This window comes from Acipenser ruthenus, chromosome 34 (assembly GCF_902713425.1).
Source record: "Acipenser ruthenus chromosome 34, fAciRut3.2 maternal haplotype, whole genome shotgun sequence".
NCBI classification, from domain to species: domain Eukaryota; kingdom Metazoa; phylum Chordata; class Actinopteri; order Acipenseriformes; family Acipenseridae; genus Acipenser; species Acipenser ruthenus.
In genome coordinates this window covers 10,431,215-10,456,199 of record NC_081222.1, presented here as the reverse complement: position 1 = coordinate 10,456,199, position 24,985 = coordinate 10,431,215, and the positions used below count along the sequence as shown (strand labels likewise).

At 43.9% G+C, this 24,985-nt stretch overlaps 1 protein-coding gene and 1 long non-coding RNA gene across 2 annotated transcripts; both read left to right on the top strand.

The window, feature by feature from the left end:
* The first annotated feature begins 1,149 nt into the window (after positions 1-1,149).
* LOC131705006 (uncharacterized) lies at positions 1,150-5,199 on the top strand. The gene is made up of 2 exons (XM_059006864.1): positions 1,150-1,610; positions 3,633-5,199. Exons 1-2 carry the CDS (start codon positions 1,150-1,152, stop codon positions 5,197-5,199), a joined length of 2,028 nt encoding a protein of 675 aa, XP_058862847.1.
* A 10,609-nt stretch (positions 5,200-15,808) lies between these two features.
* Positions 15,809-20,100, top strand: LOC131705053 (uncharacterized). The gene is made up of 3 exons (XR_009310143.1): positions 15,809-15,940; positions 16,595-16,742; positions 20,025-20,100. It is a non-coding gene; the product is annotated as an uncharacterized LOC131705053 (long non-coding RNA).
* Positions 20,101-24,985: the final 4,885 nt, after the last annotated feature.

The following is a 24,985-nucleotide window of genomic DNA, read 5'->3' as shown; positions in this document are numbered from 1 at the left end:
AGTCTAGGTGGGGAAGTACCAAGGCCTGGACCAGGAGCTGGGTAGCGTAGAAATAGACTGGCAGAATACTATAGTTTTAATTATTACTAATTCAATTGCAACACACAAGTGGGATTCGTTCTGGTAACAAAAAATGGCAGTTGTCAAAAACTAGAATCTATATTCTCATGTGCAGTGTGACGGACTGCTTGGGTGGCGACATCAGACCAGGAACTAGACAGACTGTGACAGTCTGGCTCGCAGTGGTGATGTGTGATGACGTCACGGACCAGGAAGTAACTCAAACCAAAACAGTGGATGGGCGGGTGAAGCTGAATGCAATTGCATTCAGTGTATTTAATAACCAAACAAATGATTTTAACCAAACACAAAACAAAAGGGCACAAGGGCCAAATGAATAAACAAACAAACAAGTAAGTGTCGTGCTGGATAATCCAGCACGTTTTCGCAATTGTTTTTAAATGTTGCTCGCTCTCTCCGCTCCCCGTACTCTCCTCTGTACACCCAACCTCGAGTGCAGAGAGCTTCAGGTTTATATACTCTGGCCGCGTTTGGTAAGGATGCATGACTGTCAGCTAGTCACGGGGTTTTTAAATATAATAATAAAAGATGCGGCGCTTTTACCTGCGCCGCAAACAAAAATACAAATAATAATACATAGGGGCGGGACACTCCGCCACACAGACAATGGTGATTGAATGCGCCAATGTGTGGACTTAATTATAAATGAACAAATAAAACAGTTGAAGAAAACAAAAACACTCAAAATAAATGGTACAATGGCCAAACGAACAGACAAACAAACACTGACCTCCAACAAGTAGCGGGCTGGTGTTGACCCAGCACCCGTAGCAGTTGTTAGTAATTTATTTATGTTTCTCCCGACTCTCTCCACATTGAACACCCAACCCCGAGGTGAGTGATTCGTGCATCTAAACACACACACACACACCTGTGCCAGAATTCAACTACTAATTAACCATTCACTTGAATCTCGACTACTAATCTGAACTAATTTGAACTCCTGTGCTTCCATACAGTTACCCATTGTAATCTGCACGTGAATCCACATGGCCGGCCACCTCCCCCTTAAAAGCCCAAATGTCCCATTCATATTCCTGGGTCAGACACAGAGACCTTGAGGGCCCCATGGGCGGCAATGTTCCCCATACCAATGCTGTCAGTGGAAAGGCTGACAGCTTCCAGGCTGGCTCCACCAGCAGAGTTTATTCCGGCAGCAGAAAAGCCTCCTCCCATGGCACCACTAGCAGCAGAAATGCTGCCGGTGGCAGTGCTGTCAGTGGAAAAGCCAACAGCTCCATGACTGGCTCCTTTAGCTGGGGCAATTCCGGCAGTGGAAATGCTGCCATTGGCAACGTTGGCTGCGGTAATGCTAGCAACGGCACTGCTGTCAGCAGCCGTGCTGACGGAGGTGTGGCAGACTCCAGCAGAGGCCACAGCAAATCCCCGGGGGTCAGCTGCAAACGACCTCCAGACGATGACGAACAGGCCTTTCCAGGGGATGGTGAACAGGCCTCCCCGGCCGATGGCGCTGGCAGCAGTAAGGCTGCCCTCAGGGTGGGACACTCCAGCAGTGGCAGTGGTGCTGGGTACTCCAGCAGTGTAACTATCGTAGGTGGAGGTGGTCCCCTCACCTCTCCCCCTTCTCTGTATCCCACGATTCCCTTTTCTTGGGCTCCGGCCACAGAACTTCCTGCAGTGCAAATGCTGCTGCTGGTTATAGCAGCTATACAATTTACACAGTACACAGCATTTTAGTCATTCCACAGAACAAAAAGACTCAACCAGATTCCCAGTTCTGCTAGCTATATCCTAGGGTTGAGTCTTGACCATAGCACGCAGAAACATCTCCACTTCAAACGTCCTTTTGGGTTCTCTGCCTGAAATCGTAAACCAACGCAGTGAGATTCCTGGCTCGCCATCTCAAATTTCAATTGTAAAAAATACAGCTGGAGTTCCAAATAAGATTGGAAAAAAACTCAAATGTCTGCAAAAAATCTCCCTATTCGTTAAATGGAGCAGGTTTTCTTTTTCTTTATTAATTATCATCGTCTTTTTCTATTTAGTTTATCTCTTGGCAACCCGGATCTCCTTTTTCTTCTTATATTTATTTCTCCTTCTACTGCTATTGGCTAATCATATCTATTGCATGCTGCATAATGTATTTAACCCTTTACTGGGTGTAACTTTCTATGGGGTTACAGTGGCAATCCTTCTAAAATAAGAGACAATTAATACACAGCATCAAATAAGTGGCATTCCTTAACATTTAAAACAAAACATTTTCATCCTATTTGCATTATAAACACTTACTCCAAGCCTGCACACAAACTTTACATTTTTGTGCATTAAACCTTTGTTTGTTAGCAGATGCCTTTATCCAAGACGACTTACAGAGACTAGGGTGTGTGAACTATGCATCAGCTGCAGAGTCACTTACAATTATGTCTCACCCGAAAGACGGAGCACAAGGAGATTAAGCAACTTGCTCAGAGTCACACAATGAGTCAGTGGCTGAGGTGGGATTTGAACCGGGGACCTCCTGGTTACAAGCCCCTTTTCTTTAACCACTAGATCACACAGCCTCCTTTGTGCAATAATCCCGCTCGCAGTGAAGTGCTTAATCATCAACATACCTGTATAATGTGCGGCTCATCTGATAATAACACTGCAGTGCACCTTGCAGGATGAGTCCTACAGAGCAGGTTCAAATCCTGCCTGTGCACAGTTAGCCGGTCTGCGCTGGGGACTCCAAGGGGGCGTTGCATTGGCTCTGACGCTCCCAGCGGGTTAGGGACTGTCTCCTCATCAAGCCATGGTGAACTCTACAGGCCAGACAGCTGGTAAGCCTGGGTGGAGACCTCCAGGGCTGGCTTTCATTCTCATGACCACCCTTTCTCATGACCACCCTTAGCCATGTAGCCAACAATGCAAGAAACTGCCACTCAAAGAAAATGAAAATAAAATGTAACTTTTAAAATACTACTACACAATACTATTAAATTTAAAATTAAGAGATGACCCGTCTGTAATCTAATCTGTTTGCTTTAACATTTTTAAACATTTTCTGTCCAACTATGTCCTAGAAATCGTATAACCTTATGCTATCAGATTACCCATATAATAGTATCAAACCTTTAGTTTTATTGTCTCAATTTATCAACGTTTTTTTTTTTTTTTTTTTTTATGCAATTTGTCAAATTTCAACCAACCCAAACCACACAACAAGTATAAGTAGATAAAGTGTGCCCTACCTTCTCTTGCTCCTCTCTGCAACTGGAAATACTGTATTCTGGTAACAATGTATTGTGTGTTCACAGCATCAGATCCTACAAGAATCTTACCATGCCCCTCCCATTTAACCAAATGTAGACTGGATATAGATTTCCTTTCATCAGTGGATGTCACATCATCTACCACACACACACACACAAAAAAAAAAAAATATATATATATATATATATATATATATATATTAGAGTTTTTCTTTAATTTAATCATTACTTCTGTAATCGCAGCTTACACCATGTCTTAAGATCTTCTGAAGTGGGAGGACAGTCATCTGCTCCGGCAAGAGGTCAATCATATTAAAATCCTGATCTTTATCACAGACCGGAACCGAGACCAGAGCAGAGACCAGTGCCGAGACCAGTGCTGAGACCCGAGCCGAGACCCCAGCTGAGACCCGAGTCGAGACCAGTGCTGAGACCCGAGCCGAGACCCCAGCCGAGACCCCAGCCAAGACCAGTGCCGAGACCCCAGCCGAGACCCGAACCAAGACCAGTGCTGAGATCCGAGCCGAGACCCCAGCTGAGACCCGAGCCGAGACCAGTGCTGACACCCGAGCCGAGACCCGAGCTGAGAACCAAGCCGAGACCCCAGCCGAGACCCGAGCCGAGACCAGTGCTGAGACCCGAGCCGAGACCCGAGCCGAGAACCGAGCCGAGACCCGAGCCGAGAACCGAGCCGAGACCCGAGCAGAGACCCGAGCCGATATCAGTGCTGAGACCCGAGCCGAGACCCGAGCCGAGACCCGAGCCGAGAACCGAGCCGAGACGCCAGCCGAGACCCCAGCCGAGACCAGTGCTGAGAACCGAGCCAAGACCCGAGCCGAGAACCGAGCCGAGACCCGAGCAGAGACCCGAGCCGAGACCAGAACCGAGACCCGAGCCGAGAACCGAGCCGAGAACCGAGCCGAGACGCCAGCCGAGACCCCAGCCGAGACCAGTGCTGAGACCCGAGCCGAGACCCGAGCCGAGACGCCAGCCGAGACCCCAGCCGAGACGCCAGCCGAGACCCCAGCCGAGACCAGTGCTGAGACCCGAGCCGAGACCCGAGCCGAGAACCGAGCCGAGACCCGAGCAGAGAACCGAGCCGAGACCCCAGCCGAGACCCGAGCCGAGACCCGAGCCGAGACCAGAACCGAGACCCCAGCCGAGACCCGAGCCGAGACCCGAGCCGAGACCAGAACCGAGACCAGTGCCGAGACCAGAATCAACACCCGAGCCGAGACCCGAGCAGAGACCTGAGCCGAGACCAGAACCGAGACCAGAACCGAGACCAGTGCTGAGACCCGAGCCGAGACGAGAGTCGAGACCAGAATCAACACCCGAGCCGAGACCAGAATCAACACCCGAGCCGAGACCCGAGCAGAGAACCGAGCCGAGACCCCAGCCGAGACCCGAGCCGAGACCCGAGCCGAGACCAGAACCGAGACCCCAGCCGAGACCCGAGCCGAGACCCGAGCCGAGACCAGAACCGAGACCAGTGCCGAGACCAGAATCAACACCCGAGCCGAGACCCGAGCAGAGACCTGAGCCGAGACCAGAACCGAGACCAGAACCGAGACCAGTGCTGAGACCCGAGCCGAGACGAGAGTCGAGACCAGAATCAACACCCGAGCCGAGACCAGAATCAACACCCGAGCCGAGACCCGAGCAGAGACCCGAGCCGATACCAGAATCAACACCCGAGCCGAGACCCGAACCGAGACCAGAATCAACACCCGAGCCGAGACCCGAGCCGAGACCAGTGCTGAGACCCGAGCCGAGACCCCAGCCGAGACCAGAATCAACACCCGAGCCGAGACCCGAGCCGAGACTACAGCAGAGACCAGAACCACGCCCAGAGCCACTTCTCACATACCCATGGCATGATGTCGAATTCAGTGATGAGTAAGTGATCGGTTTTTTTGTTTTGTATTTTCTGAAATATTTGTAAGACTGAGCTTTTTAAAGTTTGATATTTCTTTTCATTTTTACTTGTTTTACAGTGCTTACATGAAACTTCAAGAAGAAACAAAAAACCACCAACCACACCCTAAGGCTTCCACAACAAATATTCTTATTTGGGGCAATGTGGGTTCCAGAAAGTCAAGCTTTCTAAATTCTGTGCTCTCAGAACTCAGGAGAGAAGAACTCAACGGCAGAGTGCAAAACATTCAAGTCGTGAGACCAGGTGCACAAACAAGCGTCACACAACATGTAAGTGTTTAAATTCCAACACCCCCTACACTTCTCATCTAGTGTGCTTAATTACTGTGTCCTGTCATCTCACTGGCAGTAACAGCAGAGAAAAAAGCAGCAAGTGCAGCTGAGGTTCAGGTGCTTTAAGCCGAGGGGACACTAATCTACATGTTGCTAGAAAAATGTAGAAAGGGAGATATTTTTTTGGAGAAAGTGACGTGGAAGCTACAGTTGCAAGCAACTTAAAAGGACTTCTGATTTTGTAGAAGCAACATTACATCATAAAATTATTCAACCAATGAAAGTTGTGGGAAAAGTCATGTGACTACCTGCTTCACTGCAAAATAAAAACAAATGGCTGAGAAAATCAATGTGAAACTGAGAAACCGATGTGGACATGGTCAGGGAGACTCTCCTTATGGTTTTTATCAGGATGGTATATATTGGAGGTCGACACGGGTACCCGAAAACCTGGCTAAATTACCCGACGCTAACCGGGTCTCATTTTACTATCCAGGTTTAGGTTTACTAATTTGAGAATTTAAAGAAAATGTAGAAAATTTGACAATACAGTTGTAAGCGCTGGTCTCTGGTCAGGGTAATAAAGACAACGTTAAAACAAGCTTTTAACGTCGGCAGGAAGGGGTTAAGTGACAGGATATCAATGTTTTACAGAAAACAATAACACCTACACAGCGAGTGGCAAGTACACCTCAGTAATAATAACTATTCCTCTCAGGAACTAAATCAGAAAGAAAACATCCCAACAGGGCTCTACAGTGCAACTAATTTGGTCGCATATGCGACTAAACATTTGCTTGTGCGAACGTAAATTTTAATTTAGGCGCATGTGCTGACTATAAAATAAACGTTGTTTTTTTTTTTTAACTGAAATTATAAAACATTACAAAAAAGCACATCTAAACTGTCATAGCTCAATCGTAATATACTGTGGGAATGTAGTTTATTGGTGTCCACTAGCCACTGTTAATCACACATTAAAAACTACAAATCCCATACACCGCCAATTTCACTGATTTATCAGTGTGATGGCTACTCGTTTCTAGACAGTTTGAAAACTTGTCAAATCAAGACGAGGAAAATTATTTTCATGTGATTGGAGCCGTTTCAAAAGAAAACCGCGATGAACAAAATTCAGATATTATTATTTGTTTATTTAGCAGACACCGTTATCCAAGGTGACTTACAGAGACTAGGGTGTGTGAACTGTGCATCAGCTGCAGAGTCACTTTCAACTAAGACGGAGAAGACGGAGCACAAGGCGGTTAAGTGACTTGCTCAGGGTCACACAATGAGTCAGTGGCTGAGGTGGGATTTGAACTAGGGACCTTCTAATTACAAGCCCTTTTCTTTAACCACTGGACCACACAGCCTCCTGATATGCTGGTGTCGTTACAAGAAATGAGCAATGAAGGCATTTATTTATTTATTATTATTATTATTATTATTATTATTATTATTATTATTATTATTATTATTATTATTTCAATTTTTCCAGTACTGAAAAAGGTTACACAAATCTACAGATCTAAAGGGACTAAATGTATGTGTACTATATAGTATTTAAATATGCACTGAAAACAATATATGTGTTCTTTTTTAAATCATTACTTGAGAGTTGATTTAAAGCAAGCAACAGTGGGAACGTTACGCACCAGAGCTGGGAGAGAGTTCCAGAGAGTAGGAGCCGTGAAGCTAAACAAGTGTTCTCTGAGTGTGGTGCACTTGTGCTTGGGGATAACAAGCAGGCCAGAGTCGGAGGACCTCAACTTGCAGGCAGGGACATAGTGGGTCAGCAGGTTGAGGAGGTACTCTGGACCTGTGTGATGAAGGGCATTGTAGGTGACCAGGAGAATTTTGAAAGTACTCCTAAGCCTTACAGGCAGCCAGTGCAGTTGGGCAATCAGTTGAAGACCACCATAGAGAGAGTTGCAGTAGTCGAGTTGAGAGGAGATGAATGCATGACAGAGTATCTCTGAATCCTGGAGGGAAAGGTAGGGACAGACTTTGGAGATGTTGCGAAGGTGGTAGAAGGAAGATTTGACCACAGTGGAGATGTGAGCATCAAAGGAGAGGTTGCGTTCCAGAAGTACACCAAGACTTAGTACAGTGAGGGAAGGCAACAGCAGACAGTTTCCGAGGTTCAGGGCAAGTAGAAGGAGTTCAGATTTGTTAGTGTTGAGCTGAAGAAAATTGGAAGACATCCAGGCCTCGATGTCTTGAATGCAAGCTGAGAGCCGGACCATGGCAGAGGGACATCCAGGGACGAGTTTTAAGTAGAGCTGTGTGTTGTCAACATAGGAGTGAAACATGAGGCTATGTTGGTGGATGTGGTGACCCAAGGGAAGCATGCACATGTTGAAGAGGAGGCCCAAGAACAAACCCTTGAGGGACACCACAAGTGACTGGGTTTGCATCACCACTGCATCCAGCATAGAAAAAACAAACTGCTTATTTTATATATTTTCTTTTAGCCTGCAGAGGGCGCTGTTGTCCATGGCCGGAATACCGGCAACGGTAAACAGGACCACAGAAATACCAATACTGGTAAACATTTAAAAGCTGGCACACTCACAGGTGCTCTGAAATAATAAATAACAAAAGGCGAAAGAAAAGGGAAAATAAAACACAGTAATAAAACTACAAAATAAAGGTGCTGCTTACGTAGTGCCCCCACTGCTGCTAAGTCAGTCAGCTCGGGTCTCCGTCCTACGCTGTTATGCACTTACACTGGGGTGGCCAAGGTTTCCCTTCTACTTATACACGTTCCCTCGGATACGTAACATTTTATTTGATATATTATTTTCTTTCTCTTGCCTATATATTATTTTCTTCCTCTTGCCTATTTTGGTCGCTCGCTGCAACAACTGGCTTTCCTGCCTGGTCTATGTTTACACAGGCCTTCTCAGCCAGCGTCTCTGGGAATTCTCAATCACGGCCACCCAAATGCATAACCAAACGCAGTACTTATGGGCTGAGCAATCCCCGAAGGCCCTCCTCTCAGCCACTCGAAGAGAGGGAAGGCCAACACACCATCTTCCCCACCTCTCCGTGTCATCGCCATGACTGACAGGCGGATCTTATGAGGCTGCTGCCCTCTTCCTGCAGAACCATGCATGCGCCAGACAGTCAGCACAGATCTCCCCACTACACACTTTTATAAAGTTTTGGAAACTAATTAAGTTTTCTTTCTTTACCCATAGAAGGAACAGCAAGTCCCCATACCTGGCTTTTTTGTGCTTTTATACCTTACCAGTAACAAGCTACCAAAACAAAGGAAGCTCCGCCCCCAACTATGAATAAGACGGGGCCAAATACAACAATGCATAGCCAGAAAATTACTGTATTAACCCTAATATAATAGGGTAGTAAAACATGAATTATACCAGATGCCAAAGGAGTTAAAAAAAAAACAAACTAGGCAACAACAAAAAGAATATATGACAGTGAACTAGATTGCCTGGCCAGGCTTACTGGCATTCATTTCAGAATGTGCAGGTGCTGTGCTTCTTGCAGCACATTGTGTGGCGGTGGCTGAGTGACGTCAGCCCTTAAAAATATTGTTAATATCTCAGAAACAATAATAGCAGACACGTTCGTTTCAACGGCACAAACCGGCACAAACGAATGAGACAAGTTTGGTTCAATTCCGGTATTGTAGGGGGGCGGAGTGACGTCACTGCCTTAAAAAAAATATCGTTAATATCTTAAATACTATAGATGTTTTAAACTCCTGTAAGTGGTTTTGTTCATGCACTGAGCGTGCTATATGTCCAGACAACTTTTTAATAATGAAGAAAATCACACAGACTCATTTAATTTGAAGTTTTAATGAATCAGAGCAGTAGTAATGCTCCTTCAGTTTATTAAATCCTTAATAATGGATCAAGTGGTTGCAAGCCACTTTGGATCCCTGCTAATAGGCAGTCTGGGCGTTTCCAGTGCCTTTACAGGTTTAACAGCATTAATACTTCAATACAGCAGTACAAGTATGGTTATATGCTTAGCGGTTAGGCTAGCCATGCAAAAAGCTAAAACGCCCACCGCTAAATCCTAAAACATCCAATATATCACTCTCCAAAGCTCAAATATAATTCCTATACCTTATAGCAGTGGTTCCCAACCCTCGTCCTGGGGACCCCCTGTGTCTGCTGGTTTTCATTCGATCTGAACTCTCAATTACTTAACTAGACTCTTAATTGAACTGATAATGTGCTTAATTTTATTATTGTTTTTGGCTCTTAACCAGTTGCAGAGTTCAAGTTACTTATAAAATGTTTTATCTAACTTGAAATCTGCAACTAAGAGTAAAAAGATCTAATTAAGCAAATGATCAGTTCAATTAAGAGTGTAGTTAAGTAATTGAGAGCTCAGTTAGAATGAAAACCAGCAGACACAGGGGGTTTCTGGCATATTAACTGTGCTCCATAGAGTTTGCCATTCTGTTCTCGCTGCTTCGGAATGTTTGAGGATCTGAGTCTAATTTAAAAAGATGCTTTTGCCTGATAAAGGAGGTTTGGAACTTTCAGCAGGTTGGCCTGACCTTACACAGATTCACTAATAATATTGTTCTACTGTTATACTAGAATAAACAGGAATACGGAATCCTACAATATTCTCATAGACTAATAAAGAGTACATTATAACATTTTTTCTGAAGTGTTTTTAACAATTTGTTTAATATTTCTGCTGAATTTATATTCTTAAAAATATATTGCAGTTTTATCAATGTTCAATTTATTTCCCAAAGATCAGTAGTGGTGACAGTCTTGGGTCAGTTTCTGCTCTCACTGAGTCTGTCAAAGCCACCACAGGTGTGGGTGACAGTCTTTAAAAAAAATCTTAAATCTTGTTCGCTGGGCTCCCATCTCTATATTCTCATCCCCATCATCAGTGGGAAGACTGTTTCTATCAAAGAGTCATCCACCTCAGCCAGCATCATGTCACTGTGAATTTGGCGCATGGACATTTAACATTTTATCAGGACATTGTTCCCCTTTTACAGTAAAAAAAGCCTCACCCCATTTCAGTGTTACTATTTCTCCTGTTACTGTTCCACCATTATCTGAGATGACTATTACCACTTCCCTAGATTACAACTTCACGTGTGCCCCACTACAGTGTGAGTCTTGAACCATGTCAAACACACAGTCCAGGTCTTGCAGTAGCCAGGACATGAACTACAGTATGCAACAGTGTTGCAGTAGTTCGAGTGATTAACCCATTACAAGAACCAATCTATATTCACTGACTGGTCGCCCACATGAAGACTTTGAAATTGTTGGCGCCACTGCTGCTGCTCCATTGCTGACACAGGCTACACCTTTAGATCTGGCTGCTTCATGTCTTGATTCTACAGACAAAGACCTTCTGGAACAACGTTTACTGGAATTTGCTGACATAGTCAGTGCTCATAATTATGACTATGGATGGACTGATCTCAGCACCCACAGCATCAGAACAGGGGATGCGCCGTCCATCAAAGTACGAACACACTTCACCTCCAAAATGGGCCATCCTGCAGAAGGAAGTTGACAAGATGCTCAGGATTAGAATTATTGAAGAGTCACACAGCTCATGGTCTGCTCCTGTAGTCCTTGTACAGACCTTGTATACTATCAAGGATTCACACCCTCTACCATGTGTTGGTGACAGACTCGACATACTCTCTGGAGCATACATATTTAGCACAATAGATCTAACATCTGGATATTGGCAGATTCCATCCAACCCTAAGGACAAAGAAAAGACTGGTTCTGGATTGTTTCAATTCCGTGTGATGCCCATTGGTATATGTAATGTGCTTCCAAGTTTTCAGCGGCTCATGGAGTTGATTCTACATGGTCTTTACTGGTCAGTATGCCTCATATACATAGAGGACATTATTGTCAACAGTGCCACTGCCGAGCAACACCTTTCACATCTTAGGGCTGTCTTTGAACACTTCTGTGCAGCCGGATTGAAACTCAAACCCTCTATATGTCAGCTGGCCAGAGCGGCTGTGACTTTCTTGGGACATAAAAATTCCAGCCAGGGTGTTCAGCCTATCTCAGCCAAAACTGTTAAAATTAAGACCTGGGCAACGCCACAATCCCCAACTGAAGTGCAAGACTTCTTGGGCTTCTGCTCATACTATAAGCGTTTTATTAAGAACTTTGCTCACCTTGCTGATCTTTTACATCGCCTCACCCACAAGAACATGCATTTTATCTGGACATATGAGTGTGAAGACACCTTTCGCGTCCTCAAGAACATTTTGTCCAACTCACCTATTATGGCATGCCCCAACGTGGAAGTGCCCTTTCTGCTGTATACAGATGCCTCACAGCCTGCAGAAGGCTCTGTCATTGCATGGTGATCAAGAACTTGTAATTTCATATGCCAGCCATGTTTTAACTGCTTCTGAGAGGAAATGGAACACTTTTGACAGGGAACTGTTTGCCATTGTTTGGTCAGTATGACACTTCTGTCATAACCTGGCATGCCACTCCTTCACTATTATCACTGATCACAAGCCCTTGGTAGGTCTTAGGAAACTGGCAATTCACAACGACCCCACCGGCAGACGAGCTCGCTGGTCTGTAGAGATGGATGTGTACAACTGGACTATCATTCACAGAGAAGGAGCTAAACATCTTAATGCAGACTCATTGTCTCACCGTCCAGATCACACCTCTCCAATGCCAGTCCCCATGCATGCAGTTCCTGCTGTCAGGGACGCGAAATCAACTCCGACACCCAGTCCTACTGTCATCTTTGTGATGCACAGCATCCTGTGCACCACAGGAACTTTCAAAACCTCAGTTTGTGCACTCTCTAATTAATATGGCCATGGACATTGCTGACGCTCAACACTCTGACCTGGATTTGCAGGTAGTTTTTCACTGGATTGACCAAAGAAAGAAACCCCCTTTCTGGAAGTTTCGCCATGCTTCACCTTTCCTCAGGAAAATATGGACACAGTTCAGCCATCTCCGATGAAAGATGGACTATTATGTCGCCAAACCCATTGTTCTCGGTCAAAATCTGACTTTACAGGTTGTGATACCAACAGCTTTAGTTCCACAAGTATTACAGTTTGTTCATGGCCACCCAACATCACAACATTATGCATTGCCTAAAACAGTGGATCGAGCCACACAGCTGTGCTATTGGCTTTGCATGTCTTCTGACATTGCTGCTTATTGTCAGGAGTGTGTGGCTTGCTAATCATGACAAGCTCCTGTACCCCGGCACCAAGCCCCCTTGGTGCCCATCATGCCCATCTGACCATTGCAGGTTGTAGCAGCCAAACTCACGGAACTTCCTATCTCCAAGAAAGGTAATCATTATGTTTTAGTGGTCATGGACCAATACACAAAATGTGTCAACCTTTACGCCCTACAGAACCTCTATCTATGGCTCGATGCATTTTTGAATGTTACATCCCACAACATGGAATACCAAAAGCCTTACATTCTGACCAAGGCAGGCAATTTGAGTCCGACTTAATCAAAAATCTGTCAGTTTCTTGACATCACTAAACTTCGCACTTCACTCTACCATCCACAGTGTGATGGGCTCATGGAACGCTATAATTGTACCATGAAAGACCAGTTTGCAAAGTTTCTGTTCAACAGAGGGACTGATTGGGATGACCATCTACATCAAATTGAAATGGCTTGTGTTCCAAGAAGTTGACAAGCTGAGTGACCATGTGAAAAAACAACAGCAAGCTCAATACAACAAGCACCTCAAGTATACACCTTACGACACAGGCGACTTGGTCCTCATAAATGATCCGGCCCAACAATGCCACAAACTTGCTTCTCGATGGGTTGGCCCATACAAAGTTGTTCGCCTTCTCACCTTTGCAGATGGACAACCTCCAGTGACCTTTGAAATTCAAGACCTTTGTAATCCCAAAGCAAAGAAAAAGGTTCTACATTACAACCGCCTAAAGCCTTATGTTCAACCACGGATGTCCGCTCCTCCTTTGGATCACGGGACACTGTCTCCAGCAGCTACGGCTCCACCACCTTTAACTGCTTTGGCAGGACTCTTGCCATCGTCCGACCATCTGCCTGCACCCTGCCAGCCACAGCAGGGAGCACCTGACCAGCGTCACCAGCAACACAAGGGGCTCATCACCAGCTTCCGAGGTCACCAGGTGCTCGTCAAGGGGCATACAGACGCTTATCTGCACAGCCATTGCCTAGACAGACAGCAGACTGTGTGAGAAGAAATAAAGAAAAAATTAAATGTTTAAGGAAATTGCCATTACTGTGATTCCCTAAATGTTCTGTTGCTGTATGTGATACTTTGGATTTGTTAATAGAATAATATAACTTGATATCTACAGTCTCCGTTTCTCATTTCTTAATAGTGATTAGAACAAATACTAACGCTATAGTACAATGCAGCCAATAAGTAGTGGTATATTTTCTTTTTATGTAGTATTAAAAACAGTGATTTTAGCTCCCGAGTGGCGCATCCAGTAAAGGTGCTCCACGTGGAGTGCAGGATGCGCTCTATAGTCTGGACGTCGCGAATTCGAGTCCAGGCTATTCCTTTGCTGACCGAGGACGGGAGCTTCCAAGGGGCGGCACCCAATTGGCCGAGCGCCGCCCGGGGGGAGGGAGGGTTAGGTCGGCCAGGGTGTCCTTGGCTCACCGCGCACCAGCGACCCCTGTAGTCTGGCCGGGCACCTGCGGGTTTGCCTGTAAGCTTCCCTAGAGCTGCGTTGTCCTCCGACGCTGTAGCTCTTGGGTGGCTGCATGGTGAGTCTGCAGTGTGAAAAAAAGCGGTCGGCTGACGGCACACGCTTTGGAGGACAGTGTGTGTTCGTCTTCGCCCTCCCGAGTCAGCGTGGGGGTGGTAGCGGTGAGCTGAGCCTAAAAATAATTGGCCATTTCAAATTGGGGTGAAAATAATAAAAAATAATTGGCAACGACTAAATTTATAAAAAAAACAAAAAGTGATTTTGGTTTTACAGTGTTGTATGTGCTGATTTTGAAAATAAAGCATTTTATGTTTAACTTTCCATTTAAATACAGTGTTTCTCCTCTGCAAATGTTAGATATGATGTTTATGAATAAATCTTTCAAGTTGTATCCGATAGTTTGTCTTTTCATTTTCATATTGAAGCTGTTTAAAAATGTAAATGTCAAATTGACGTGTGTGGCGGTTCTAGGTAGTCAGAAACTATGGCGGTTCTAGTGTTAATACTTGTGATTTTTAACCAGAGCAGTTGCACTTGTCGCACAGAAAGCCATTGTAAGTGGAAATATGTACTACTACGACCAGCTCCAGCACCGCACTCACCTCACACCCTGAATGCATGCATCTTGGACTGTCTTGGACTGACTCCCGGTAAATAAGAGAGAGTTGACTGGTCTGAGGTGAGGGTTTGTGTTGTCAGGACAAGACGTGTGGTGATACCGGACCTAAAGCCTCCAGGAAATAAGGATTAGTGCCAGCCACTGTTTTCTAGGGTTCTATTTTTGTTTTGTATATTTTTCAAAAATGTGAGTGATGTATAATTCTATTGTGTGCTCTCGCTTGTGTTTAGGGATGTAAATTGAGAACACCCGATAGATAGTGAAGTCTTGCTTAAACCGAGTGTTTGTCTGTTTTGCTGCATAGAATAAACCGAGGTGTTTCCAGTCCAGTTTCCGGCGCACGTTTCCCTTCTCTCGCAGGTGTGTGGATCTGTAGTGAAGGGTGTTGCTTTGTTTATTTTTATTTATTTATTTTTGGTATTTCTTACGTATGGTTTGCATGATTTATTCACTTTGATTTGTCATGTTTCAGATTCTTTGGAGCACGGCTTTTTCTAGCTTGTATTAATGTTTGTTTTTTCTGTTTTGTTTGATTGCTGCACGGTGTGTTTCTTTCTTCATTCAGGCACCTTTGCATGGGTGGGTTCTGTGGGTCCTGGGGGTCTGGACCCCCCCCTCCCCCTCTTTCGTTAAACATGTCAATATATTGTTTACTTTAACGGTATGTTTTGTATCAGGTATCCCCCCTTCATGACAGTCTGGATCCGCCCCTGCTTTGGTGATAGGAGATTTGTGCCTGACGTGTCTCTAACCCACTCCTTTTATTTTGTCTACTGTTCTGAAGCGAGCCTACATAACAGTTTTTTAAAGTTTGTAACTCATAATTCACCATATATGTGTTTTATTTTTTAAAGAAAACAAAAACTAAACTGTTTAACTGGGTTTTCTGGGCTTCAGTGTTAATGTACTTATACCTGTAGCATGTTACACATAACATCAATGCATACGCATAATAAATATGATCATTGTATAATTTCTTTGCAGCTAAGATGCTACAAATTCAATGACAAGATCAAAATCTTTGATACAGCAGGATTTGAATTGGAGAAAACAGTAAATACCATGATAATATTAAAGAAGATCATAGATGGTGAAGTGGCTGAAGGCTCAAAGGTATGTAAGTAATGTTAATGCAATGATGTGTAAAAGACTTGTAGAAAGCATTTTGAAAGTGCATTGGCTCCTTTGAGTGGCTCAGCAGCTGTAACATCATTGAATACTATGTTTACACAGCATGATGCAATGCAAGTGAATACAGTTCTCTCTAACATCATTTACAGTGGCATACAAAAAAACAAACACACCATGCATTTACAACTAATGCTTTCAACTCTTTTAAAATCCAAATTCATGTCAGAAGTAGATACAACTTTCAAACAGCCTTAGCTTTTTAATTTTTTAATGTCAAATGTAGCATGTCGGGCTTGATCTTTACACACACACACACACACACACACATCTATGCATCATGGTTTTTTTCTTGGGGGGGGGGATTCTCCCCATTATTACTCTGAAAGAAAACACAACTTATTTCAATTGTACTGAAACTGTGTGAGTTAAAACCACAGCAATTAACCATACTTAATAAGTCAGTTCATTTATTCCCAGCAGGTCATTTTAATAGACCTCAGTCTCTGAATAGCTACTCTGCTTCTCAAAGAAAATTGCAATAATCTCTTTTAAAAGGGACTTTTCTTGGTAATATTTGAAGTGTCTTTTGAGAAATGGTAATTGTTTTCTAAAACTTATTTTTGTTTTTATTTTTAGTTTGATGATATTCTGAAAACAAAAAGCTTAATGGAAGGAGACAAAATCCACTGTGTTGTGTTGGTTATATCAATTCATAGCGCTGAAAATGTGGACCCAGCCTTGATTCGGTTTTATGAAGAATTAATTGGAATGCTCACAGAGACTGGTAATATATCATTAACATTGTGTGTGCTAATTCCTGTGTGTATATATATTTATATACTTTATGTGCTCGATATGCAATATTGTTTTTTTTTTTATTTTGTTTTGTTTCTTTTCATCCTTCTCTTGCTTTCTCTCTCTTGTATATATTATATATCCCTGCCACCACCACCAGGTAAGCACCTTCACCTGTTGAGAATAGAATAAACACTGTGCGCTAGCTTCAGACCTGTTATCATGTGCAATTTGTATGCTAATTTGAATTTGTACATGTATTTCTGCATCTAATCAGTAACTATCTCTCGACACATCTAATTAGTAAATATGGCTCGACACACTGGGAAATACCGCACGCAACGATCTCCATTTACTGCCTTTATTCTGTCCAATTTACTGCCACTTATCAAATCTATCCGTAAGTGTGTCTCTTGTTTATTTACATTCTAGTTACCTGATAAACGTCTGTGTGCTCACACAATTACAGTGTCCATAACTACAATGTACTTGATGTAAGCGCACAATTGTATCAGAAAAGGGTTCAGGTTAGGTGTGTTACAGTAAGGTGTAGTTATGATTAGGGTTGATGATAGGATGAGATAGGGTTAGGATTATATTATGCATACATGCAAGTACATATGCATTGCTACGAGGAGGCTGTGTGGTCCAGTGGTTAAAGAAAAGGGCTTGTAACCAGAAGGTCCCCGGTTCAAATCCCACCTCAGCCACTGACTCATTGTGTGACCCTGAGCAAATCACTTAACCTCCTTGTGCTCAGTCTTTCGGGTGAGACGTAATTGTAAGTGACTCTGCAGCTGATGCATAGTTCACACACCCCAGTCTCTGTAGGTCGCCTTGGATAAAGGTTTCTGCTAATTAAACAAATAATAATAATAAAAAGTAGCTACTACATAAATACACAGTAATTAGAGATGACATGTAAAGTGTTATCACAGTTAACAGACACTCTGTAAAGACTAACAGGATCTTAAAACTTGCTTTAAACAGACCCAGACCAAAGTACTGTAAAACCCTTAAACCACACCTTGAAAGTACACCAGTTTCTCATTTCCCCCCAAATAATTATATACATATATATATTGTAAAGGATCCAGTAGATACGTGCTGCTGAACCACTGCTTTCCCGTTCCACCAACTGGCACAGGCTCAATACGTTTGCAGGCAAGTATCTTTTATTTACAATATTTACATCAAATAAGCAGTTTCTGTCACAGTTCTCGCCCTGTACGGGCCACTGACTAACTCACTTCTTCAACCCTCTCTAGCTACATCAGGATATGGAGATAGCAAAGAAGTCCAAGGATCCTCCGACTGAAGTGAGTCAGTCCGCGGGTAAGAACAGGGTCAGCTCTCCTCCCTAGAGCTGTCCTGGGTCACCGGTAAGTGTAGGTTGAGCTCCCTCTGCTGGAGTATATCCGCCACACAGGTAACTATCCAACAGACTCCCTCTGCTGGAGTAGTCCTGTAACACAGGTAATTATTGGACCGGCTCCCTCTGCTGGAGTAGTCCTGGAACACAGGTAAGTACAAGACAAGCTCCCTCTGCTGGAGTAGTTCTGGAACACAGGTAAGTACAAGACAAGCTCCCTCTGCTGGAGTAGTTCTGGAACACAGGTAAGTACAAGACAGGCTCCCTCTGCTGGAGTAGTCCTGTAACACAGGTAAGTACAAGACAAGCTCCCTCTGCTGGAGTTGTCCTGGAACACAGGTAAGTATAAGAATGGATCCGTTTTTAAAGAAGACTTCCAGGAACACAATAGAGGTAACCCCAGACGTCCAAAGAAGTGAACAAAGATAAAACAAGTTATATCCGGGCTGTGGAGAAAGGACTCCTGCAGCCAACTCCCGGTCGTCCACAAAAGCAAATTGTATTTCTTCTAAAAGCCAGTGTCCATTTTCCCTGTATTAATCATATGCAAAGTATCTTGTGTCTGTGTTATGAATAAACAATGTCTTGCACTTCCAGTCTCACAAGTCCGTTCTTTCTGGTTATTATTTACTGTCTCTGCAACACGTAAATAACCAATACCTCTCCGGGTTATAAAGCATATAGCACAACACACTACAGTTGTGGCGGCGCACAACCACACAGCACAGAATACCGCAGGTCTCTTTTAAATTGCTAAGGAGTACAATATCTTCAAGTCGCACCCCGACAACAGAAAATAAAAATAAACTTTAACAAACAAAAGGCTACCTCAACAAGAGGAAAAAAAATCGCACTTTGTAAAAACTAAACGCCGACTATATTTTAACACAAACGATAGCTTTACCTTGCGATCTCTTTCTTTTTGGTTGTTTTTCCAACACACTGGAGTTTGCACGCTACTTCCTTGCAGGACAACTTGGCCGTGTTCCACACAATTCTCTCCCCTATGGCTCTGCCCTGCTCCCTTTTAAACCCAGAAACCCCACCCAATTAATTGGCACTCGGATTTCTGGGTTGTGTAGTTTCTTCCTTAGCGCCGCCATTTCTTAAAGGCGACGCTATCCTTTCCTCACTATATGTATATATATATATATATATATATATATATATATTTTTTTTTTTTAATAAATCTTCTGCAGTGGTCATTACCTGAAGATAACTTACCTTGTGTTTGGTTAAGTGCTCCTTCCTTCAGCTCCCTGTGGTAGATTATCTAGCTGGTAATGACTGCTGCGTTGAACATTACTGCATATACTGCCCAGTTAGCCGGTCTGCGCTGGGGACTCCAAGGGGGCGTTGCATTGGCTCTGACGCTCCCAGCGGGTTAGGGAGGGAAAAGCCAGCAGGGACTGTCTCTCCTCATTGAGCCATGGTGAACTCTACAGGCCAGACAGCTGCTCAGCTTGGGCAGAGATCTGCAGGGCTGGCCTTTGTCCTCTAGAGGTCGGTACCTTGCTCAGTTTCTTGGGTGTAAAAAGGAAGTTGGCTTGGTTGTGGGATAGGAGGATATCCACTGAACCTTCAGATCTGCTGTGCTGGGTGGAGATCGCTGTTCAGGGAGGAGAAACAATGATAGTTGGAGATTCCAAATTGAGGGTAAAATAATTGGGCACTCTAAATTAAAAAAAAAAAAAAAAATAGGTCTGTTTTCAGTGATCCTGATTAACATTTTTCTTGGGTAACCCCTCCTACAGGGATAAAGGAACATTAGGTTGTTGATGATTAATGTTAATCAAGTCTGTTAAATGAGATGATAGACCTGAAACATGATCTTTTTTTTCTATCCACGATCACACTAGACGCTATATAACACAACACTTCTAATGTATCACTTTTCAGGAGTACCATGCCAGCTGCTTGTTACATTCATTGATAAACTTGTCGAGAAGACTGAGGATTTGGAAAATCTGTACAGTAGAAGAGATAGGAAACAAAAGGTGAGTCAAAACAATATAAACATAGATTGTAACATACGCTAATAAAATCCAGGGCTCTTATTTCTTATAAACATCAACTGATTTTGGTGAAATGTGGTAAAATCCCAAATGATTGTTTGCATGGCAATAAAACAAAGAAGTATAGAGAAGGAAAAGCTGTAAAATAAAAATGAAAATCGCTATGCAGTATTTCTGGAGGACATCAAGTACAGCATGTTTCACACGACACATGCAGCAGGCATTGAAATGTGCTGTTCTTTATAAACTAGTACTTTATTCATTCTCTTTCAGATTGAAAACATAGCAAAGGAGATGAGAATTTCAATGAGCAACGTTATTGTGGTTTCAGACTACTTCGAGGAGATGAAAAGTAACCAAATAAAAGGAACTCTGCTGTTGGAGGCGTTTGCTCAAATGCTGACGGCTGCAAAACCCTTTCAAGAGAGAATGTAGAGTATCACCTGTCACACCTGAAGCACGCTGAGCCCATTACTCAATTGGTTAATTGATTGCCAATCGGAGAATAGTCACTTGGTATATAGGGAAGTTGATTCCTTTGTTTGGAGAGAGACTGGGAGCAGCAGGAGGATGTGGTCCCAGATACAAGAAGTATCACCCAGTCAGCACTATCACAGAGTTACTTTTTGTATTTAGGAAAATTCAAATCATACTCTTTGTACACTTTGTTAAATCCATTTCTAAGCTGTCAGCTTTGCATAAACAGAAAAATATGTCAATAAGCAGCTTTGAATTATTCAGCATCTACTTGAGTACTCTCGTTTAAATCTAGTTCTAAGTCAATTAATGATCTTTGAATTAATCAGCAATAACTTTTGCATTATATTTTGGAAGTTCCTTTAACCGTTTCCTTATTAATAACAGCTGAAACAGCTTACAGATACTCTGCAATAATGTAAAAGACTGGGGAAAATGAAGAATGTAAATCACAGGTGAACATGAGTCTTAGTTTTCATAACATCATAAATGAAATGTGAATGATGTTTTTTAAAATCAAATAAATAAAATCTGTCTTTGTTTCCTATTTACTCAGCACTTTCACTCATGTTTGCTGTTGCTATTGTATTGGCCAGTCTGTCTAATAAGGGGGTTCATTCAAACACCTTTCAAATGTATTAACTTCAGGATGTTCACATTACTAACCACTGTATTTGAAAATCCCATCTCATACATTTCCCATGTACTGTAATATAGCTTCCCTTATAAAATGGCTTGGATAAATTAAGTGCTGTGATTGGCTGAACAAGATCACATAACCATGTGGTAATAATTGTCTTACCGCACGGCAATGACATCATAGACCAACTTACTTACCTGATCTATTAATATTACTACACCTTAATAGTAACAATGATCTAAACAGTGTTTCTGTAGGTAAAAATGTCAACATACAACTGAAACAGCATTTAAATCACTCAACAATCTTTTTTTTTCATCTCTGTCACTAAGAATTACAGAAAAAAATTGGCAAATATACTGTGGTATTTATTTAGTCAGAGAACAAAACAAAGAAAACTCCAAGGCAAGCAGTAGCAGTAACACTATTCAAAAGCCATCTGAGGAATCACCACGAAAGCCTCACTCAGCATGTAATATACAGTACAGTACAACATCACATGTCCAACCCCCTGTGGACTGGGGTATAGGCAGATATGTGAAAAAGTCGGATTTGCGAACATCTATAGAAAAAGCATTTACACATCCATAAAGAGGTTAATGAACACAAACAACAAGCAAACTGCTTTAAACATGGGGACATTTTTTGCTTTAAAAGTAAGCAAATGTAAACAAGATTAATTAGGCTACAAATACAGTGTTGCTTTGAGGTTTGCTATAAACCATCTCCAGACAAAGTATTTATAAATACAAAACAAACTGTAAACGTACAGTAACCTGCAACTGATGGCTTCTTTCTTAACTCTAGAAGTCCCTGCCTCCCTGGTTCTGCTTTCTTAATATCACTGTCACGGTACTTTGCGCTCTTTCTTGATATTGTCAACAGCCGATAAGCAGCTCGGTTTGAATATTTGAATATTGCTTCGGCTATTTTAAACAAATGGCCGGTAAGCATTGCGTTTATGAAGCTTGCTTTGTTTAATTCAAATGCATTTAAAAGCTAAAACAACACGCTGACAATCTGTACTCGTGCGCTCCATCATATAAACACATTCTCCCAAAAACGTCTGTTTTAATTTCAATAATTGCACAAAATAATAATAAACCACCCCTTTACCAGCGTTGGTATCGGGGGGAACACAGCAGGTTTACAGTCCTGAACTGTGCTCTTTCTCCGGGGTCGTGGTGAGTGCTGGTGCTGTGCTGTGCTGTGAGGGACGTGCTCCGGGTCTAGTGCTGGTTCCGCGGCTGCAGCTCCCAACTCTCACTCCTCCTCTGATAATGACCAAAACAAAAAACAATAACAAACACACAGGCTCCGGCTGGATATCGTCATCTGTGCAAGGGGCCGTACTGACGTAGCTGCTTCCCCTTTGTACCCAGAACCTCCTCCTTGCAAGCAACCCGTTGCCATGTTTTCTCCAATAGGGGCCCGCCCCGCAGCTGATTGCAATGGAATCCTTCCAGGTACATGCAACTACGCGCTCCCCCTAATATGGTCACCTTCGGTTTCCGCCTACCGTCAAGGCAGTCCATCTAGGAGGAAGCATATGATCAACCTTACCAAGCGGCGCCTTTTTTGGTCGGGAGGGAGATTTAAATTGGTCTTTTCATCCAGGGATAACAGCATCCTGGGTCGCCCCCCCCCCCTCCGGCAGTGCAGGGGAGAGCAGCACTGAGGGGAAATCAGGCTCACGCTTTGGGGCCTGCCTCTCTGAGAAGCACCGCGCCACGAACTCCAACACTGCTGGGCTCAGGGAGGCTCGGATCTCTCTCAACACCCTCTCTATGAAGCGCACTGAACGCAGACCCAACACTGCAGTCAACTCGGCCCCACTCTTCCATCACCACTCAGTCCAGTCTACCAGGTGACCCAGGGTTGTGACTCCGGCCTGTAAAAACTCTAAAAAAAGCTGTTTAGAATTAGAAGCATCAATGTTAAAAATTCTATTAAAAAACAAAGGCGCCTCAAAAATAAAACATGTACAGAGGCTTTCATCTGTCCTTAAAATCTTAATTAACCCCCAGACATTTAACATGTTACTGTAAAAGCTTTCCAGCTCTGTTCTAATAACTTTACTGGGGGTCATTAAAAACAGCTGTCTGTCTAAGCCAAGCCCCCCAACCCTCTTGAGGAGAGACAAAGCCATGCCTTTCCAGCTCAGCTCAGGGGTGTACAGCAGTCTCTGGGCTGCCTGCAATCTGAACGCAGCGACCTGGGAGGGGATGTCAATCAGTCCCTGCCCCCTTTCGTCTCGGGGCAGGTACAGTACTGCTGGTTTCAGCCAATGGTTTCCATCCCCGAAAAAATTAACTAGTTTTTTCTGGACCTGCTCCAGCAGCCCTGGGGGAGGGTCCAGACACATTAATCTGTGCCACAGCATGGATGCTACCAAGTTGTTAATCACAAGGACCCTCCCCCTGAAGGAGAGGCGGTTTAGCAGCCACTGCCAGCTCTGTATCCTTCCTGCTACCTTCTCCAGCACCCCCCCCCCCCCAATTTCGCTGCATGAATGCCTCAGTTCCTAAGTACACCCCCAGCACTTTTAATCCAGTTCTGTTGCACTCCAGCATCTGTGGCAGGGACGGAGGAGGCTTTCTCAGCCAGCTCCCTGCAAGGAACGCTCCACTTTTAGCCCAATTCACCTGTGCTGAGGAGGCTCTTTCAAAGCCCCTCATGCATGACTCCAGCACCTCCACATCTTTATCGCTGGTTACAAACACATTCAGGTCATCAGTGTATGCTGAGAGACGGACGGGCTGGGCGGAGGGGAGGGCAGGTATGGCCAGGCCAGCTAGACGCTCCCTCAGCTGGTGTAGCAGCGGTTCGATGGAGATGGCATAGAGCATCCCTGACAGAGAGCAGCCCTGTCTAATCCCTCTCTGCACTGGGAAGGGCTGGCTCAGACAATTATTAATCTTGACAAGGCTAAAAATATTAGAATATAAAATGTTAATATAAGAAATAAAAACAGGACCAAAACCAAATGCCTCTAGGGTGCGAAATAAAAAGCCATCGTCTACCCTGTCAAAAGCCTTCTCCTGGTCAAGCGACACCAGCCCGAAATCTAAGTTAAAAAGCTTAGATACATTAAAAAGATCTCTGATTAAAAACAAATTATCAAAAATTGAGCGTTTTGGTACACAGTATGTCTGGTCACTGTGCACCACAGTACCCATACACTCCCTAAGATGGCCGGCCAGAGCTTTGCAAAAGACCTTATAATCGCAGCACAGCAACGACACATGACGCCAGTTCTTCAGCTGACAGAGGTCTCCTTTTTTGGGTAGTAAAGTCAGTACTGGCCTGCGGCAGCTCAGAGGCAGCTCTCCCTCCACCACACATTCATTCAGCACTTGGTATAGATAATTTCCAATGCAACTCCAGAAATGTTTATAGAATTCAGCAGGCAGCCCATCCAGCCCAGGTGCTGTTCCATTGGAGAGCTGTGTGACGGCAGTTGTGAGCTCCTCCAGTGTGATGACGGTGTCCAGGCCGCAGCTTTCCTCCTCACCCAGGTGAAGGAGACCTTCCAACAGTCGCTCCGTCTCCTGCTGGTCGCAGCCCTCAGCCTGGTACAGTTCTGAATAAAATGTCACCGCGGCCCGACGAAGCTCCGCAGGGCTGGAGACCTCTCTTCCCCCCGGGCAGCTTCAGTGTAAGCATTTGTTTTCTTTCAGCTTCTTTCTTCTCCAAGCTGAAGAAGGAGGTCGTGGGGGCGTCCATGT

Coding starts and splice junctions, on each gene's coding strand:
- LOC131705006 (XM_059006864.1), top strand. CDS start 1,150: ATGGGCGGCAATGTTCCCCATACCAATGCTGTCAGTGGAAAGGCTGAC. Junction 1,611..3,632: donor AGCAGTGGCAGTGGTGCTGG/GTACTCCAGCAG, acceptor TCTTTATCACAG/ACCGGAACCGAGACCAGAGC.